Source organism: Acanthisitta chloris, unplaced genomic scaffold (assembly GCF_000695815.1).
Source record: "Acanthisitta chloris isolate BGI_N310 unplaced genomic scaffold, ASM69581v1 scaffold12878, whole genome shotgun sequence".
In the NCBI taxonomy this organism is placed as follows: domain Eukaryota; kingdom Metazoa; phylum Chordata; class Aves; order Passeriformes; family Acanthisittidae; genus Acanthisitta; species Acanthisitta chloris.
This window is the reverse complement of record NW_008686516.1, coordinates 2220-22517: the sequence shown is the minus strand read 5'-3', so window position 1 is coordinate 22517 and position 20298 is coordinate 2220. Positions and strand designations below refer to the sequence as shown.

Genomic DNA, 20298 nt, shown 5'->3' with positions numbered 1-20298 from the left:
CGGCAGATCCAGGAGCAGCTGCCGAAGAGCTCCTTGCCCTGTCCTGCTCCGGGCGTTGCCTGTGCCCTACGGTCCTCAGCCGCGTGTTCTTGGCCGTGCCGGGTTCGAATGTGGGCTGATTGCTATGGCACAGCCACGTAGCGCCGGGGTCAATGTCTGGCTCCGCGGTTTGGGAAGAACGGGAGGCTTTTCATCCAGCCTGAGCTTGCTGAGAATGAGGGTCAAGGGAAGCAGGACTGACCGGGGCAGTAAGAGGCACCACGAGGCTTCTTCAGTGGAGCGAGTGGTCAAGCATCCATGCCTTTGAGAGGGCAGCCAACTCTCCATCATGGCATGGCTGAGATTCCTGTGTGTCTTTTCTGGCTTTAAATAGTGCGGCTGATTCTGGTGAGTCAGATGTTTGGATCCCAGCAGTGCCTCTGATTTCGACGCATGCCCTTGAGCAAGTCCCTTCTTACATGGCATTTCATCCTGCCTCTCTTTACAGTCTCAAAACAATGAGCTTAAAGTTTATGATGCCCTAAAGCAGAAGATATTGTGGTCCTCTGGACTTTGCTGAGTAACTGCAGAACTCCCTTGCTTAGGCAACCACCTAATCCCCTTCCAAATTCTACCAGCCTGTTGAAGTCTGTGAGACAGTGAAGCCTGTGATACAGCTTGTCCAATAAGGCATATAATTTAATTGCTGTTAAACAGTAAATTTCCAGCTTTCTGCAGCCAATGCAATTGTGCTATGTCAATCTTTGTTTATATGTACTTGTCCTCTCTGTTCCCAATGTTATTCTGTATATGTTATTCTTAATTATTAATTTATCCTTTGAACTATATAGTCATCTTAGCCTTTCTTAATATACTCTTTTTTTCTCAGCTTTCTTCTCAAACTCCTCCCAATTCTCATTTTCTGCCATGGTTCCTGAAAAACTATGAGAGTTTGGCCAGTGACAAGAATGTCACTAGTGGGAACTTTTGTCAGTGTTGTGTCCTTGTCCATTAAGCAATAATCCTCAAATTAAAACCCAAGGGATGAATAAGGTAAATAAAAGATGAATGAGAAGTTCAGCTTATTGCTGCAGTATATAGTTAATATTATTGTTTAACGTAGTGAAACAGGATCTCGTTCACGAAGGAACAGTTGTTCACTTTATCTTCTTGTGCAAGAACTGGGGACCATCCAATGAAACCTGAGAGGTTTCTTCAAAACTAGTGCAAGAGCCTAGTTCTTAGCACAGTGTGTGATTAAACACTGAGACTCCTTGCTGCAGGATAGTAGAGGGTAAGGGCTTTATATATGTCTAGAAAGCATTTTTAAAAGATGAATGAAAAAGAATGTGTTGAGGGCTATTAAATGCAAGTCAACATTTCTAGCTGAGGAAATCTCTGAACTGAAAATTGCTGTAAGTGTTCTGGACATGAGTATATCTCCTACTCTTCTGCAGGTGACCTTTATTTTCCCATGTCCTAGGATGCAGTCTGATTTAGCTGCAGATTTGTCTGACCTTGCATTGCTATTCTTAAATGAAGATCTTCAAGCCATCTCAGTTTTGGGCCAGACTAAGTGAGAGCTAAAATGTGAATTAGCAGTAAACCTTGTCACATCTGTGCATCAGTTTATACACTTTTCAGATCAGTGAAAAAATTTTAATGGTGATTTTCGTATTTCTCAACTAATCCTCTTTTTCTGTCACCTCAAACTTTCAATTTTTCCTTTTAAAATGTGAAAGCAAGATCAAGAGGCAAGTACTGTTTTCTAAGGTAAAATTATCTGCCTTCTTCAATTAGCTTTTCTTGCTACTGCTTTGCTCTGAGAGTACATGTTGTACTGGTTGTCAACTGCTGCTCTTCATCATATTTCGCAGGAATTGCTTTTGTTCCTGCTTCTAGAGTAATGGCACATAATTTTCCATATCTTCTGAAACAGAAGAATTATGCTTTCATATGTTGTGAGCAGCTGTATCATCATGTAGTGCATGTAAGACATCATGTTGAGATTTCTAGTTTTGAACAACTGGTACACTTCCTTTCCTTAACTTTGTTTAGTCACTGGTCTTTGCTCCTCTTTAGTCTTTGCCATTAAGCCATAGTGGCTCAGAGGTCCCCCTTCACCTCAGACTCTCTTATGGCTGATTAAATTACCACCATGATAAGGAGTGACAATTTCTTTAACTCTTATTATTGCTTTTATAATTCTTTTGTATTATCTATATGTATCAGTAGCTTGAGGAACTTGAACTCAAGAAACCTTTCTGTATACTGAAAGCATGGGTTTGAATTCATATCCTGAGCATCTCAGGTAGGGCCTTCTTGAAGGAATGAGATATTAAGAGAACATTACATGAAGTTGTGCCTCTATGCACTGTTAGAGCTAAAAATTTTTAGTATACCAAGCAACTGTTTCTCTAAATGTTGTCCTGTTGTAATGTTTGCTCAGCTTTGTGAAACAAAGCAACTTTGGCTGTAGCAGGTGTTATGTACTAAGCATCCTCTAGAAGAACAGAGTTATCAGTCAAAGGATCTGAAGAGGCAGAAGCTGAGAACTGAATGGATTGGTTCTGACTTGTCCCTGGGTGGTAGAAGGGGAAAAAGGGGGGGGTATGTGTCCTTTCAGCATTCCTGTGGTGTGACTAAACTGGTTGACGGTGATGGTTCACGAGTTCCAAAAATAGCTTCTGTCTGCTGAAGGTCAGGGTCCTCTTTCATTAAGCAAGTCAGGCTTGGGGTGAACCCAGGCCTGCTGTTGGCAGAAAATACAGATCTGGTTTACAGGGCTTTTCAAATGTGGGGCTGAATGGGTCATGGGCTGAAGACACAGGCAGGCTGAGGGGTGGGAGGATTTTGTGCTGCCCCTCTCTGAACCAGTGCAGTTGAGAAAAGATGTGAGACATGGTGCCTGGTGATCTCAGCAGAAGGCATTGCATGAGGCTGGACAGCAGAAATGTTTGCTCATGGGGACTGCTGAGTCCCTATGGACTTGGGACTGTTTGTCTCAAATACTGAGTAAGGTTTCAGAGTGAGGCTGCCAGATGATGTCCCAAGCTCAGTCATTATTTATTATGTTAATCAGTGTCAGAGCAGGAGGACATGTGTGACACAGGCTGGAGTACCTAACCTCCTCTCATAGAGGGGATAGGTTGTGGACAAGCAGGGTCAGAATTATTGCACTATTATGGCATAGAGATCATTCTTAAATATGGTGTTATGCCTTAGATGTGGTGGCACAGCTGGAGCCATTCTGACCTGTCCCCTGGAAGTGGTGAAGACACGTCTACAGTCATCTCAGCAGACACTGCGGCCTCTGTGCCTCTCAGAGATACAGCTGCCAGGGATGAGTGTGAGGCTGACAAATCCCAACCCACCATCTCCTGGAGTACTCAAGTTGCTGAGGTGAGTAGGATAGGGCAATGTTCATGTTGGCACCGGGGAGGTGACAGTTAGCCATTGGGTAGAGGGGGTGAGGGGAAAGAGGGAGAGATGAAAGCAGCATTTGAGCTGAGGCTCTGGAAATCACAAGTGCTATAGAAAGCTTCATCAGAGGACAGGTACATCTACTTCTTACCACTGATCTGTGCTTTGAGTCTCCAAGGCAGCTTTGGGGACTGTGAGAAATTTCTCAGCTAGTGATTTGATCAGTCCCAGAAGTATGGTGTCAGCAAGAATAGGAAGAAATAAAAGAAAAGAAATAACTAGTGAAAGGTGTCCCTGCCTATGGCAGAGGTTAGGAACTAGATGATCTTTAAGATCCTTTCCAACCCAAATCATTCTATGATTCTATGACTGAAGAAGAGAGAAGTGGTTGGAAAGCCAAGGAGAGTAGGGCAGAAAAAGGATAACATGTGAAGTGAGTAGAAGATGCTACAAGTGCTGAAGAACAAAGAAAGAGGAGAAACAGAAAGGTGTCCCTGCCTATGGCAGAGGTTAGGAACTAGATGATCTTTAAGATCCTTTCCAACCCAAATCATTCTATGATTCTATGACTGAAGAAGAGAGAAGTGGTTGGAAAGCCAAGGAGAGTAGGGCAGAAAAAGGATAACATGTGAAGTGAGTAGAAGATGCTACAAGTGCTGAAGAACAAAGAAAGAGGAGAAACAGGAGAGCCCTCACCTTAGTTATTCTGCTGATTTCTCTGTTCATTTCCTTCTGTAGGGCCATCCTTGAGAAGGAAGGCCTGCGATCCTTGTTCCGAGGTCTGGGTCCAAACCTCGCTGGGGTGGCTCCTTCACGGTGAGTACTGCTCCCTGAGGATAGTTGATGCTGTACGCTTTTCAAAGGACCTCTGTGATAGCCATTGCTCCATATTCTGAAAGCAGTCTGGGTCTTGTGCCCATGTGCCCCTTCACACAGATGTTTTCTGGAGCTTCTGATCGTAGTATTAAGAGAAGATGATTGCTGTGGGCCTAGTATAAATAGGACCTGATGTCACATTAGACTAACTTGTGTGGGAAGTAAGAAAAGTTGGAATGAGACCCCACAGCAGTGTCTCTGCTCCTCATAGGTGAGCTGTAACCTCTTTTGTATTTATTTCCAACCAGGGCTATATATTTTGCTGCCTATTCTAGTGCTAAGGAGAGGCTCAATGCTGTCCTTGTACCGGAGTCCAAGAAAGTACACATACTAGCAGCAACCTGTGCAGGTGAGCCTCTTCTTTTTCAAGGAGCCAAGGGATCCTTCTGTCTGCAAGTGTAAACAGGTTTCATTCCTTCTCCATTGCTGTTCCCATCAGTCCTGCTCACTCTCTGAAGTTTTCTCACACCTAGAGAAGTGAGTTCCTTGGGTAACCAAAATATTTTCTCACTCTTCATTCTTCTTAGGCTCATTTCTTCAAGTCTAGTCTTTACCCCTTCAGCTGCTATCAGGAAAAGAACTGCATTCAGCCATGAGAGGAAGAAGGCAATGTGTAATTTAGACCACTCACAGAATCATTTCTCATGATATGTGCCAGTTCTCTAACAAAATCCTCATCTCTTGCAAATTTAGCCCGTTGTTTCCTGCCACTTTGTAACACCAGGGTGTGCAGTAGCGTTTTGTTGGAGGCAGAGTAGCTAATTACCACCAGACAAAGGCTGGAATGGGGGAGGAGGAGAATCAAATAGTCTGCCCTAAATATCTCTTCTCAAGGTCATTCTCAAATTGCAAATGCCTGCAGCTTGCCAAGCAGAATTCAGAGAGCTGATAGATCACCACCTCATCACGCACTGTCAGCGTGATCCTGGTGCTCATGGCTGTCTTCCTCTTCTGTTCTCCAGGCATTAGCTCGGCCACACTCACCAACCCAATCTGGTTAGTGAAAACCAGGATGCAGCTGGAAGCCAGGTAAAGCAGGCTAGCAATGCAGAGCCACTCCACATCACATCAGGACTGGTTTGGGAGCGGGCTTGGGTAGGGAGGGGTCTGTGACTTGCCATCAGAACATGTCTTCAAGACATGCTGAGGAAGAGTCTTACAGTTGTGTTCACAACTGCATTCTAGGTCAGCGGAGCAGTGTGCTGTTCTAACCCTCGCTCCTCTTTACAGGGTGAAGGGCGAGATGGCCAGCAATGCTCTCCAATGTGCCATGCACGTGTACCGCACTGAAGGCTTTCGTGGATTTTACCGAGGTATCACTGCCTCCTATGCTGGAGTGTCAGAGACCATCATACACTTTGTCATCTATGAAGCACTGAAACAGCAGCTGAGAAACAACCATCTTTCCCATTCCCCACCACTCACACTTTCAACAAACAACCATGATTTCTTTGGACTAATGGGTGCTGCTGCTGTCTCCAAAGCATGTGCTTCATGCATTGCATATCCACATGGTGAGTGAGTCCACTCTCCTTGCTTCTGTTACCTTTGATGGGAGGATCTATCTGCTAACATATTGCTTTCCTTCTTGTCTTTCCAGAAGTCATTCGGACACGGTTGCGAGAAGAAGGGTCACGATACCGTTCCTTTCTACAGACTCTGCAGCTTGTGGTCCATGAAGAGGGACCCCCAGCATTATACCGAGGGCTCCTGGCTCATTTGATCCGCCAGATCCCAAACGCAGCTATCATGATGGCTACCTATGAAGGCATTGTATATTTGGCCTCTTCCACCTTGTAAGCATGCTGTAGCACCTGGCTGAGGCTGCTGTAGAGGTACAGGGACTCATGGTCCTGAGACCTGGTCTTTTTCAGTGCTCTGATAGGTGGTGCTTTTCATCACAGGTCAGAACTGGGTCAGGCATTCTCAGGACATAAGACTATTTTGTGCCAAGTTTTTTTTCTCCACATGCACAATGTAGCCTTTCTTCTTTCTGGAGACTTGAATTATTCCAGTGCTTCAAGATGTCAGGGCACTGGTTTGACAGTGCCTGTTGTAAATTTCCTGGTATGAAACAAGGGCATTGAACTTACTAGGAAGAAGACAGAACAGAAAGCATAAGAGTATCTTAGCATCAGCATATTCACTTCTTTTGGACCCAGTAACAACCATACATGGGCACAGCAGGACATGAAGACAGACTAGAGCTGAGACATCTCAGAGAACCGCAGCAAGAAGAGATCTTGTGCTGCAACCTTTCATGCCCTCAGATGAGCTCTTCCACTCTCACCTGCTGTGCTGCCTTCTTGCCCCTAAAGGAGTATTTCTCAACCTTGGCTGCCAGCAAATTGCAGAATTTTCCTTTGGGTCCTTAACATGGTGCAGCCATTGCCCCAAGACATGTCAAGCAGCTGATAGCCCCCATTTCGTCTTGCAGGCTCTGACTAATCAGACCAAGTAGATCAGGGGAAGAAGCACAACCTGCTATGAAGCACTACCTTAACAATTCATGCTACTGCTGGGCTCAGAGACGTGCTTTGCCAGTATCTGCTGTGTTTCCATCCCCTCCTTTCTCAAGAGAAAGAGGAGGACACCTCCTTCCCTCAGAAGTGCTGGGGCTCTTCTACAAGTCGGAACCCCTGGTATGAAAAATACCCTTTCATGCTGGTAAGGAAGGCAGATGGATGAAGCTGAGGATTTGGCCTATTTCTTTAGATGAAATGAAAGTGTATGGAAAGAGCCTTTTTCCTGTAATCAATAATTCAGTTTGCTGCATGTGCTACATTTGCCTGTAACAGGCTTGGGTGCCTTCTGTTCCTCTGTGGGTTCCTAGCCCTGTGTCCTGGGGAAGGCTACATTGTGTTTACAAAGAGTATTTTGACTCTCAGAAGGCAGGGGAATAGGGTCAGGAGTTATGTGGGTTTTTTGTTTCAACACATATGCTAAAAAATGTAACCCTTCCCCAAGATAAGGCAGTAATTTCAGTAAACACATGCTCTGGGCAACCTCCAGCCTCACCGTAGAGGCTACTGTTTCTTTCCCTGCTTGTAGTGAAAAACTGCAGAAGCCCTGAATATTTTATTTGAAATCCATTTATTTTAAAATCCACTTTGTTTCCTCATCCTTCTTACCTTCATTCATTTAGTTCAGGAGTATTGACAATTTTACAAAGCGACACAAGCTGCAGTGGTTTGTTGGTTGTTTGGGCTTTTTTGCATGAAACGAGAATAAACCTCAAATGACAACATTGAAAAAATATACAATATATATATATATAATCTGGGGAGAGGGAGTGAGAGACCCCACTCTGAGCCCTATGGCTGGCTCCACCCTTCAAATTTCTGTTCTTTCCAAGCCCCTCCTTCTGCATCATAGTTCAAACTGTACCACAATCATGTGTAAGTGCCCTTAACACATGTTTCTAGAGAGCCAGATGGGGGGTCAATAATGTGGGTAATGTCCACAATGAGAATGGCAGAAGATGAAGGAACAGGGGAGGCAGAAATGACAAATGAGAGAGGAGCACATGTGTACACGGTGGGGGAAGGAAGAAGTTAAAGTAAGACACCTCTTCCTTCCAGCCATATGTTTAGGGGAGATCCACTGGACTGGTGTTTTAAAGCTCCTAGTAGCGGTGAGAGACATTGCTTTTGCCGATGATGTGTTGATCATCCACGTCATTGCTGTCCGGGGAGTCGGGTGTCTCCGAGTCGGTGCTGTCCTCATCATCCTCCATGCCCTCACCAGCTCTGCCCTTGCTGCTTCCTGCTGCCCTCTCCTGACAGCTCTGGTAGGACTGGGGAGTTGAGACAGGGGTAAAGGGAAGGATCTGGCAACACAGCTGCCCGCCCAGCCCCAGCCACTGTGGCTGCTCCTCACCTCCATGGGGTTGACTATGATGGTGAGAGCCGAGTCATCCCAGAACATGTCACTCTCTTTGCCTCCAGCACTGGTGTGCCCTGATTCAGCAGCCCCAGGGACCTCTTGCCCCACTCCCCGTCGGTGCAGGGAGTGGATGCGCAGGATGCCAAGGATCACCATAAGTGCCAGGAAGCCCACACACACCACAATGATGACAGTGGCAGCACTGGGGACCACTTTGAAGAAAGAAAGAAGGTGTGGTTAGAGTCTATCACAGAAACACGCATTTCCAACCTGACATGCAGGAACTGAGATTCCTGGGCAGAACTTGGGTTTTTGGTCTGGGCACAAACATGTCCTGACTTTTTTGCTCCCTTGCGTACAGGCAGTTCCTGCCCACAGCTGCTGTGTTTTCTCTTGAGGCCTGCATGGTTTTCCAGGATGCCTAGGTCCAGGCATCCTCTGATGTTGGACTGGCCTGTAGGCTCTGCACATCTGTGTCTCCAGAATTCACCAGCAACTATTTGTATCCCCCTCTTGGGAGAGAGAAATGTGTGCTGGGGAGAGCCTTTAAGGGCTTAAGAATGATTGTCAGAGGGTGTGATTTCTGTGTAAGCAGTAGAGAAAGCAGGAAGCCAAAAGATGCCTGCATTGCACATGGGGCAGACAGTGTGAAAGCTATGATGAGCTTCTAATTAGTGCCATGGTAAAAGCCTGGCTTCTCCACAGAAGAAAACTTGAAATTCATCTAAGACCCTTACCCCAACTCCCACATGTCTGTTTTAGGCCTGTAGTCTGAGCCTTAACTCCCTGGAAAATGACCTTCCCTGCAAAATCTATCCAGGCCCTCCATGGATTTGTTATGGGTGGTTCTGTGCAAGAGGGACAAGTTTTCTGCTGCGATTGGGCAGAGCTGGGCAAGGGAGTGGCAAAGGCTGCCATATACATAGGCTGTCCCTGCAGTGCCAGCTGCAGGACTGGACCACCTTGGGATCAGCTGCTGCAGAAGGCTGCCTTGTTTGTTCCCTACAACATGAGACCAAACTGTCTGTAACAAGTCCTGGAGCTTTCACAGCCTAACAGGAGCTTATTGGACTGTGGTCATGCTTGTGGCACAGGGCTGTCAACACAAACCAACATCTAGTCTAGGTTTCCTCTGTTTTGGGAGCAAGAATCCTCTTGTCTGTGTGATGCCATCTCCTGTATTTTTCTGCTTTGCAAACCACCACTTAGTCCCATCTTTTTTTTCAGAGAAGTGGCAGTCTTGATTCAATTGTTTCTGTCCTGCTGTTGAAGCTTCTTTCTGAAATTACTTTACATAGCCTGTATAGCACATTTGCAAGGTACATGAATTAAACCATCCATCTTATGGTTGTTCTTTTACCTCTCAAGTGTTTTTGGACTGCTTCTACATCAAGAAAACAATACACCACGAGAGGAGGATTGTTGCACTGTGCTCTAAGACAAAATTTGACACAGACTGCAGTCCATTGGCATATGTCAGGTGGGACAGGACAGTATAATGAGATACAGGGAACCTGAAAGGAATCCTCTGCTATAGGTTCTGCCAGGATATCAGAAGATGAGCATCCTGACCTAAAGGAATAAGCCCAAAAGATAGTGTTACATACTTGGGTTGTTATGGGTGCTTGCCAAACTGTGCCCAGACAGTTCTGGGGGTAAATGATGACCTCGGTGCACAAACTGCTGTGAACTCAGCATATGGTTAGGATGAGCAGCTCGGTTCATGTTGTGGAGGACATTCACCTGCAGAAAGACCAGAGTGAGAAGGAGTTACCCCTGTGTTCATGGTACATACTGTGCTGTGTCTATTCCCACCCACCATGTCCTCTTCATGCATGCAGAGTATGTGCATGTATTGATCTTGTACCTCAACAGTAAATTCGTTACTGGAGTAGCGTCCATTCATCTCAGTGCAGGACAGGTGAAACTTCCTTTCATAAAGAGCAGCACCATGGTTGATGTGGTACGAGACCTGGCGTAGTATTTCCTCATAAACCGCAATGCTCTCCACACCTGAAATGAGGACAATTGGTGTGGGGTGTGGAGTGAGGAAGCTCCTGCTTCAAAGTCATCTGACATAATAATCCTGCAGCAACTAAGAAGCTATAGAGAGACCCAAGGCAATGCTGTATTCATTAATCTAAGGAAGGGCTTGGAGATGGAGCTGGCTGCTAAGAACCTGATGAAATCCCCACTTGCATTGCTAAAACAAGTGGAAGGGAAGGAAGAATCAAGAACAACTGCCCTGTTAAGTTCTGGAGAGTACAATAGCGTTGTACCAGTCCACAAGCTGTGGGATGTGCTGTCCCGCAGTCATGTCACACAAACTTCTGCTGACACCTGAGAACACCAAACCCCAAGAAGTAAGCCAGGAGGAGTGATACAAACCTGGGTGCGAGCTCAGACACCATTACCCAGTACTATATGCTGGAGGAGAAGCCACCTCCTCAAGGACATGGCCTGGGACTTTCAAAAGCCAGGAGTTCAACAAATGGTTACATCTCAGAGTGTCACAAAATACACCAACACATCTCTAACGCCAGGTTAAGCGGTTCTCCCGGTGATGCCTGACAGGCAGTGAGAGAGGCATAATTAAACAGCCAAGACCAAGGAAAAGACGTACCTGTGATGGTCAGGTAGGCAGAGGTGTTAACAACCTCTAGGCCACGCTGCTGCAGCAGTGCCCCATCCAGGAGCAGATACTCCCTCTCTGGGTCCAAGTCATCTCCTACCAATGAGATCTCACAGCCATCCAGGTTGTGCACAATCTCGTCTGACATTCGTGTGTCTGTCACTGAGATGCAAATGGAAAGAAGACATGGCCAGAAAGCCAAACAGCCATTAGTGAAGCCAGGAGTTACTCAGAGTGGTACTTAAAAGTGCTCACGTCATACACAATTACTTCTCCTCTGGCTAGCACTGACCTTGAGTAAAATCACTGTCAGTCCAATTACTTGTTGCAGGAGTCCATGTGGTTCTAATTACATTATTTATGCACATAATAAAGTCACTTTATTTTGGAAAAACATACTATTATCAGACTGTTTCATGATAACACATCTTGGCTGTAAGGACTCCGTTGACAATGTGCAGATTAGGAACAACGCTCACACATTCCCAGGCCCTACATGTTTTTGAAAGCTTTTCCCTGCCTCATGACTGCGGGTTACCATAGCCAAGATCCTCTTTGAAATGGCAATCACATTCAATAACTAACTGCTTTCAGGAGGACTGAGACCAATCTGCTCTAAGTCCAGGAACTCATCATTGTAAGAGGAAAGACAAAGCTTCTGAACAGAAAACTAGGAGCAAAAAATCCCATTACCAGAAGAGAAAGAAGTGAAAGGACATGTCATGCATACAAATAATCTGAGGATGATGGAGAGAAATTGAAGAACAAGATATTACAGGGTGTGAAGAAACTGACTGGAGAATTCATAGGAATAAGAGAGACAAGAAGAGATGGGAGAGGGCAAGAAATAAGGAGAAAAAGCAGAAGAGAAGGAAGTAGGAGGAGATTGACTAAGTGCAGGGGTGAAGAGGGTAACAGGCAGTACATCATCCAGTGCTGGATTCAATAGAGAGAAATGTAGGTAAAATGTAAAAGGGATTAGGAATGAGTAGGCTGGGAAAGAATGAGGAGAGAGTGAGGCAAAGGAACTGGGTGGATAGAAAAAGTACAGGGAGGAGCAGAAAGGGATAAGAACCGATTAGCCTACATATTGACAGACAATGTGCCTTGCTTCTATATTTGTAAACTCTCTCTTTCAGGTGTAATTATAGGGGCTCTACTTCCTCTGCAGGACCACAACTCTTGCAGGTCTTTTCAGTTTGTCTCATGCCTCACCCTGTACTCCACTCACCAGTACCATGCCAGTTCTCATCCTTCTTGGCCTCCACCTGGTGAGAAATAGAGCAGGTGATCTGGAGGTTGGGGAACAGGGGGATCCCATCAGGAGCCTCAAAGTCTGATGCAGGATGAGCAAAGTGGGCACTGCCACTCAACAGGATCTGGGGGGCATCAGGCTGTAGCACCACAACATAGCCTTCCACATCAGGAATGGAGACACAAGACTCCTCACTGAAACACCTGAAGGAGAGCAGTAGAAAGCATTAGTTGGCCCAAGCTTCCACCAGCAACAATATTATTATAAAAGAACACCTCCTGCCCATTAATTCCAGTGAAGAGAACATCCCTTTTCTGGTAGTCTTCCTAAAGCTTCCCTATAGCCTGCTGTGCAAGACAGAGAGACGTGTGGTAGAAATGACACCACTGGGTTTCAGGTGACTTGAAACAGGTCACATCCACACACCACAGAAAATTAAAACCAGCCCACATGCCTGGAACACCACAAGTGAAGGCAGAAGTTCTGCTACCTAGACAGATTCCAAGAATCAGTAATATAGTATCCATTTTGGGTATTGGATACTTTAATATTTCTTTTCAGGAAGACTTTGACCCATTTTGAGACCATCAATTAGAATTAAAATACAAGGTGAATGAGTGCAATTTTAGTCAAAAGAAAGGTAACCCTCTTGCTGCACTTAGCCAGAGGTGCTGCTTTACCCACTCACTTGACAGCAGTGGTGAGCCTGAGTGGACGGACCCCAGGAGTAGCAAAGCGCAGTGAGTTCATGTAAGCCACGTGCTGGATTGCATGGTTGAAGGTTTCCACATCATCACCCTCCAAGGTCAGCAGGGACTGAGAGGGGTTCACATGAACCTACAAGTGGAAGAGAAGAAAATACTCAGGGTTTCTTGGCAAATGCCAAGAGACCACGCTAAGAGAGACACAAAGGAGAAAGGTGGGGAGGTGTCTGAGGTGTGGAAGCAGGCAAAGTCCTGGGAAGCAAGGCTGGGGAGGAGAGTGGAGGAGACCCATGCAAGCTGGGCAGATGGGCATACCTTCATCCCTTTGCCCAGACTGTCGAAGTCACTGTAATCAAGCCCCTCACGGCAGGCATACAGGCATTCAATAACCTCGCGGCTCTCCAAGCTACCAGGGCGCACAGTGAAGCCAGCCAAGTAACCATGGAAGTAGTGGTGTATCGACAGAGGATCTCCTGAGGGAAACATGGGAGGTGGAGGGTGTGAGAGACATGGCGAGGAAAAGAGCAAAAACACAAAAGCAACAGTGTGAGGGACATACAGATGTAAAGGAGGTAGAGAGAGACAGAGGGGTGCATGGACATGGAAAAGCCTAGACAACAAAAGCAATAATGTGAGAGACATACAGATGTTAAGGCAAGGAGAGAGAGACAGAGGGTTGCACAGGACACGGAAAAGCAAAGACAACAAGAAGACAGAGGATGTTGAAGAAAGAGGATGATGATTTTTTGAATTCCAGATGGGGGAAAGCAAGAAAAACAGACCAACAGAAAGACTAGGGCAGTGAATGATGGGTAGCATAGAGAAGTTTCTGCCAAACTGCTGAATGCCAGACGGAAACAATTTCTTGTCCCCTTCTCATTCTGCTTCCTGTGAGGGCTTGTAAAAGAAACTATACATTCCATAGATAGTTAGGGATGAGGTGACATCTTCTGATGTCTCTAATGGCTATTGTGTTCTTCAGAGACTAGCTTTAATGATCAGGCATGAGGAATCTTTCTCCATATGAAAAGCATACTCTCTCCCTCAAAGCAGGCTGCAGTCCTTCCGTCAGCCTTTTCATGCTCCACAGGTATCAAGGACCATCTGCCAAATAAGGGGTTTTCTCCCAAGACAGTGGGAGGTGGCAGGACAATACTGGGGAAGCTGTATGAGGGAAGGCACCATGCAAGAAGTGATAGTCATGCACAGTCAAGAGGGAAAGCGAACTATCTTCTTTCTTTTCCCTACCTTGTATGTTATCAGTAGAGTTCTCACTTCCTTTGTTTTTCTCTCTGTTTTTCTCTTCTGCAAAAGAGCATCCAGACAACCAATAAGGCATTGGAATATGGTAGTTACAGGGGGAAAGCAGTACCTATACAAGTGCCTATACAAGTGCCTGTACTGGCCAGTCCAAAAGAACAGCTCTGTACCAAGTAGTGCACCCTTCAACCCTAGAGACAGTACATCACAGATGAACAAGGCCGAAGTCCCTCTCATGAAGGGGATGGTGAGACAGCAGGACAAGTAACTGATTTAAGGGAGAAAGCATAGAATTTGGTTTTCTTAATCATTTCCCAATGTTATCTATTTTGGGAATTAGCCATGTTCACAACAAGCCACATTCTCAACACCCCTTTGAAACTCAGATGGTTCCAGAAGGTGGTGCCAAGCTGATTAATAATTTGTTGTCTGCAAAAAAAGCCAATCAGGAGCACAGAGCTGTGGGAAGATCTCCGACCTGGGAGAAGCAGTACTACAGTAAAGATGTGATCTTGCTAGAAATTTCTGCCAGAGTGAAGGCAAGCAGCAGGCAAATTCCTTTCATTTTGTCCTGCTTCAGTCTTGCAGGAGAACTGAAAGACCTGGGATATGCAGCCTAACATGTCCACAGAACAGGTTTTAATCTGGTAGTGGTCTAACTTTGTTCCTAATCTGATTTTTATCTTCCAACCCAATTCCTGTACAGAATGATTTGTGCCTCTTTCATACAGACCCTCAAGACACAGAAATCCCCATCAATACAATCAGCAGCATAAATAGTACTGCCTGCTTTCTGGTGAAAGGCTTTGATAGAAATGCCAGTGCCTGAATGAGGTACAGAGTTCCAACTCTCCTCTGCCCAAAAGCTGGTTATCCATTGCATATTCTACAGCTGTTGTCCATGAAGCTATCAGTGGCACTTTTCCCTGAGCTGTTATTACCTTGGTCCCTAAGGAAGGAAGGAGCCTCATTGGCTTTGGTGCCAAGGAGACAAGAGAGCTGCAATGTGGTTTGCATCATTTAGTATTAGGTGGTGTTTCTTTCACCTTTTCTGGCTCTCCTTCCATCCTCTTGCTTTCTGTACGGGAACAGCATGGTTTGGGGAGTGGGCACTCACCAGTCCAGCAGGCTCCGATCATGAGTGAGGGCTCCTGCCGTGGCGGGTGGATGAGGCCATTGTCGTGGATGAGGGCAGGGTCATAAGAGACACCGTCCACATAGAGTGTGACAGTGGGGAACTCCAGGTTGAGGGCATAATGGTGCCATTCATCATCACAGACCTACAGCAGACAGCAAAGGGAGGAATAAGCAAAGGGCAGAAGGAGAAAGGATGTGGGGACGAGGCAAAAACTTACTCACCTGTTCAAGCTTCCAGAGGAATTTCACAGGCCTTGCACTTTCCAGCAATGGCCAGTAGAGAAAAGCGATCCGGCAGCCATGCACAGTCAGTGAATAGTGTGAGTAGCCATCCTCTGCCAGGGACAAGCACAGGGAGTTACAGGTCACACCTCCAAGCAGTCTCATAGCCAGAACCCAGAAGCCCATGCTACCCTGCACGACTGGCACTCAGCACCATATGCTCACATCAGGCTTGACCACTCCCAGAAAAAATGTCACCTGAGCTAAGGAGGGATCCCTGCCCAGGTCTTGCTCCAGAACACAAGAGATTTACCCCTGCAGGGACAATCCTTTCTAACAAGTTAGGGGCAGTGGGCAGAAGTGTCACCATCCCAGGAAAAGAGTCTCACCACTCTGGACTGTGCTGCAGATCACAGTCTCCTCTTCCCGCCTGCCTTTGCCAGGCACCACGGCATGCTTCATCCATACAGACAGGGTGAAGTGGTCACTCAGCCCCTCATGGGCATTCGGCCCATTCACCACAGGCACCTGGGCAGCCTGGCTGCCATTGAACCAGTAGATGAGGCTGCTGTCCTGGCTGTAGTGCACCGAGAGCCGCGCAGTCCAGTTTGCCATGGGGCTAGGCACTGGGAGCAGGTCAATCTCTCCTGAAGCAGCACCTACCAAGAAGGGAAGGAGTCAGCAATGTCAGCACAGGAGAATAAGGAGCTCAAGAACTGAAGAACAGATAAAGAGTGTGTTAGAGGGCTCGTTGTAATGTCCCAGTGCACAGGGAGATAGGGGCTTGCCCATAGGCCTTCTATCTGGGGAAGGATGGTGACTTTTCCATCTGTGCTGAGGGAAGTCCCATAGACTGTGTATACTGGGGCAATGCACAGAAATCCTTGGCTTCCCAGCAAGGAAAGCACAAGTAGCCCCTTATAAAACAAGAAAGTTGTGGATGCCCTATCCCTGGAAGTGTTCAAGGCCAGGCTGGACAGGGCTCTGTGCAATCTGGTCTAGTGGACAAGGTCCCAGCCCATGGCAGGGGGCTAAAACTAGAGAATGTCTAAGGTTCCTTCCAGCCCAAACCATTCTGAGATTCTATGAAATAAGGACAGAAATGCCTATTACTCCTCAACCAGTCATGCGAGCTAAGTGTCCTCCCAGCCCCACTGACCACAGCAGATGTGAGGACTGTGTCCCCCAGCATCTCTGCTGTGAGAGGCACAGAGCTACCACTGTGAACATCTCCAGAGGAAGAGGCAGGGTGCTGTGCCACAGCTGCCCTCAAGACCAGGAAAGAACCATTCACCACAGAGTTTGCGCAGTGACTTCTCGGAGTAGTTATCACGGTCACAGCCCTTGGCCACGTGGTTTGTCTGCAGCTCCACCGTGGCCTGGATGTTCCACAGAGGCTCATCACAGGTCTCCAGGTGAATGGTGGGGAAGAGCGCGAGGCTGCCTGCACCTGGAGTGTACTCAATCCTCTTGTTCCAGCCTAATGAAGAGGAGTGAAAGAGAAGGGTTAGGCCCTGCCAAGGACCCAAGGCCAAAACACTTGGCACACACACAAGTGGCATCTATGGACTCACTTAGAAACAGAGATTTTTGGCCTTTTCCTTCCCTTGCATTAGTGCAAGGGAAGATTTCCTAGAAGCACAGAGTCCAAGTTCTCAGCTTCTACAGCTAGTACTGGTACGGCATCACTCCTTGGTTGGTCAACCTCTTTTATCAGGCAAAGCAGGTATTTAGCTGTGTCAATTTCCCCTTATTTCTATTGACTAATGTAAACCTGCAGGCACACAACACCTCTGGAAAAGCCAAATATCCTCAAGATGAGCAGCCCCCAACACAATCTACATTGAATACAGTCTATGAGCCTTATCAAACACATAGTAGCTCAGAGTAATCCAAGGAATGACTTTCCAGTGTTAGAATTTGCCTTTCAGTGGCTTTGCAACAGGCTTAGATGCCTGCTGCATCCCCTGCTGGGGATAGGTTGGTGCCAAAACTGAACCATATATTTAGGCATACAAATTTATATGTGTATATATGAACATTTGCGATGAGCAGGACTGAGTAGTAGTTAAGGAAAAGGAAAGGGAAGACATAGCTGTTTGGAGGTTTCATACCCTGCCAGCTAGGCTTGCAGGTGGGTTTCACCTGGATTTCCACTTCAGCATCATCAGAAGCCCTCTTCTTTCCACAGTCATAGGCTGTCACCGTGAATTTGTAGACACGATCTCCACTGTACTGCAGCTTCTCCGTGTTCTCAATGTTCCCTGGATAGCAAAACAAAGAGATCAAGGAAGAGGAAAGGCAGTCACCTCAAAGATGCTCCTTCTAAAAATTACTCTTATTTTTGATCAATGACAAAACCAACCAAAAAGCAGTTGAGTACCCCTGCCCAGTGCCACTCTGTAACAAGCAATACTATCCCACAAAACGGCTGCAGCTTCTCTGCACCAGGATGGATCAGCAGTGCTAGAAAATTCCTAGAGCAGAGCTCTGCCTGCAAATGAGACTGGCAGAGAAGGAGCAACACAGGAAAGAGGGACCGATGTGCAGATGGTAGATATGGATTCTTACCGTCATTGTCAATCAGAAAGGGAATATTGGGGGTCAGGATCTCATAGTAGCAGATCTGACTGTACTGTGGTGAGCAGTCTCCATCAATGGCCTCCACACGCAAGATGCGGTCATACAGCTTTCCCTCCGTCACTGCCACACGATACAGCTTTTCCACAAAGACGGGAGCAAACTCATTCACATCGTTTACTCGAACGTGCACTGTGGCCCTGATGCAGAGAGACATCAGTAAGAACGGATGGGCTGATTAGGAGTCATACACCACCTAAGTTTCAGAGCAAATCAGTCCCTTAAAGTATACCAGTCTGCTTTGCAGCTGTCAAAAGCAAGGACAAGGAAAGAGACCTTTGTTTCAATGCAGTAATACTGGCACACAGGAGCCTGGACCATGGTTTCCAATCCCAAAGAAAGAGCAAAAGGAATAATAATGCAATCTGGACCACCTGCCTATATTCGGCAACACAAAACACCATCTTTACACACTACTGCCAAACAGCCCTCATTTCTAGAGTATTCACTCATGTGACAGTCAGTGAACATTTCTCTTTGGGTCTTCTTAACATGTTGAGTTACAGTATCACAGCTAGAGAAAAATACTTCTGACTAAAGGAAGCATTTTCACAGCAGTTTTTCTTTGTGTTTCTGTGACAGATCACATTTTTTAACATACGGCAATGACTGCATGGACTTACTTGTGTGACTTCTTGGTGTTTGCTCCATCAGGTCCCTCTCCACAGTCATAAGCCTGGATGGTGAATGTGTGCTCCTTATGTGCTTCACAATCCACTGGTTCCTTGGCCCGGATCAGCCCCTCACCTGTAGCTTTGTCCAGGATCACAGCTTCAAAAGGTACTCCTGACCCATGGATCCTGAAGCCACAGATTTCACCTGGTATGCACAAAAGCAGAGAGGAAGGGGAGAAAGAAAAGGACTGAGGACACTACATTACACCCCTTGCTTTCCTTTCCAATATTTCCTTCCTTTCTAACTTACACTCTCCATTCTCCTTCATTATCACCATTTTGAGCAATTTTTATTTCCCTAGGAGCTCCTCAGGCCATGCCTTAGAGCCATAAATGGTGCAGATTGCCATCTACTGGAGACTACTCCCACGCCAAGGAGTACTGACCAGCATCAGGAAAGATCAGAGCTTAGAAGGCTCAAACTACATTAGTGCTACACGGCCACAGCACTGAGGCACCACCTTATTTCTTCTTTGCATCCCTCAGGGACACAAAACAGGCCATATACTGCAGATAGACAGCCAGAGCATGAAGATCCACGATGCCTCATCCACCCACACACATAGGAGTACCGCAGGGAAATGCAGATAGGGTCACCTAAATCCTAAAATTCAGCTGACAGGGACCACTTTTCCTCTCTCAAAGCCAAGGGAGGATGCATGAGGAATCTCCAGGTATGACTTAAGCAAGCACTAGGAATACAACCCTTATAAAGCCTCATCTGTTGTTTCAGGGATTTGTGCTTACTGTGAGGGGATGTAGCACTGCCAACAAAGTGTGCCCTACCAGCTTTCTCCAGGGCTTACAGCGCTGTGCATGTGATCTTTGGAAATAGCAGAACTGCGTCAAAAAGTAGCTGGCTCCACCCTCAGTTTCTCTTCCTAAGGAAACAGCTCACAGCATCCTAAATCAAGCTGTGCTCAAATTGTCTCCAGACTTCACTAGGGACCTCCTCCGGAACAAGGTTTGGAGGTGATCATTTCCTGGAGAGAGCTAGGATTCAGCACAGGCATGAATGTCACCCTGTCTTTGCCTCTTCGTAAGTCTCTCCCTGCCTCTCACCCTTCCCCGAGCTGTTTCCCACCTACCTGCATAGCGCAGTGGAGCATCTTTGTCCAGTGCAAACAGCGGTGGGTTGAGCAGAACTGTGTTGTCATTCTCCATGATGATGCCCTGATACTCAGCTTCAATCCAGGGTTTGTGCTTGTTCGCTGAGGTGGATTTAGGGTAAGGGACAGAGGACAGGAATGAATTAACCACCAATGGCAGATTCAGTAAAAAGGAAAAGAGCAGAATATCACCCAGTGACAAGTAACAACCACCCCTTCCCACCTTCTTCTCTGGAAATAAAGAAGTCTAAAATAGGTTGGGAGAAAGAAGTTATCTTTATTTATTTCTACTCTTAGGAGACCTCATCAGAAACAATGTGTTCTTTCTGGTCTCCTCACGACTGTCTTATCAGAAATATGTGTGGAGGCATCTGGGTGCACAGGAAAGCTGGAGCAGCTAAAAAAATGTAAACTCAAAAGGCAGAAGTAGACTGATCCTAGAAACAGACTCCAAATGCTAAATCCTTTAGCTCAATGAAGCCATAATTAAAGGATCCAGGCT

General features: G+C 46.4%; 2 protein-coding genes across 2 annotated transcripts; one reads left to right on the top strand and one right to left on the bottom strand.

Moving 5' to 3' along the window:
• Positions 1–3204: 3204 nt before the first annotated feature.
• Positions 3205–6078, top strand: LOC103807454 (solute carrier family 25 member 33-like; the record flags this gene model as incomplete). Its single annotated transcript, XM_009080179.1, has 6 exons — positions 3205–3381; positions 4141–4218; positions 4527–4627; positions 5241–5307; positions 5509–5792; positions 5879–6078. Coding segments are annotated over 6 exons (907 nt in total), but the record flags the coding sequence as incomplete, so codon positions are not given.
• Positions 6079–7903: 1825 nt separating this feature from the next.
• Positions 7904–19900, bottom strand: CLSTN3 (calsyntenin 3). The gene is made up of 17 exons (XM_009080178.1): positions 19776–19900; positions 18637–18832; positions 17945–18153; positions 17488–17637; positions 16668–16853; positions 15763–16032; positions 15374–15486; positions 15132–15294; positions 14003–14059; positions 13070–13227; positions 12739–12887; positions 12027–12253; positions 10787–10957; positions 10031–10176; positions 9771–9906; positions 8158–8375; positions 7904–8074 (listed from the first exon to the last, which is right to left on the bottom strand). The coding sequence occupies exons 1-17, from the start codon at positions 19849–19851 to the stop codon at positions 7904–7906; spliced, it is 2796 nt and encodes a 931-aa protein (XP_009078426.1). The 5' UTR covers positions 19852–19900.
• Positions 19901–20298: the final 398 nt, after the last annotated feature.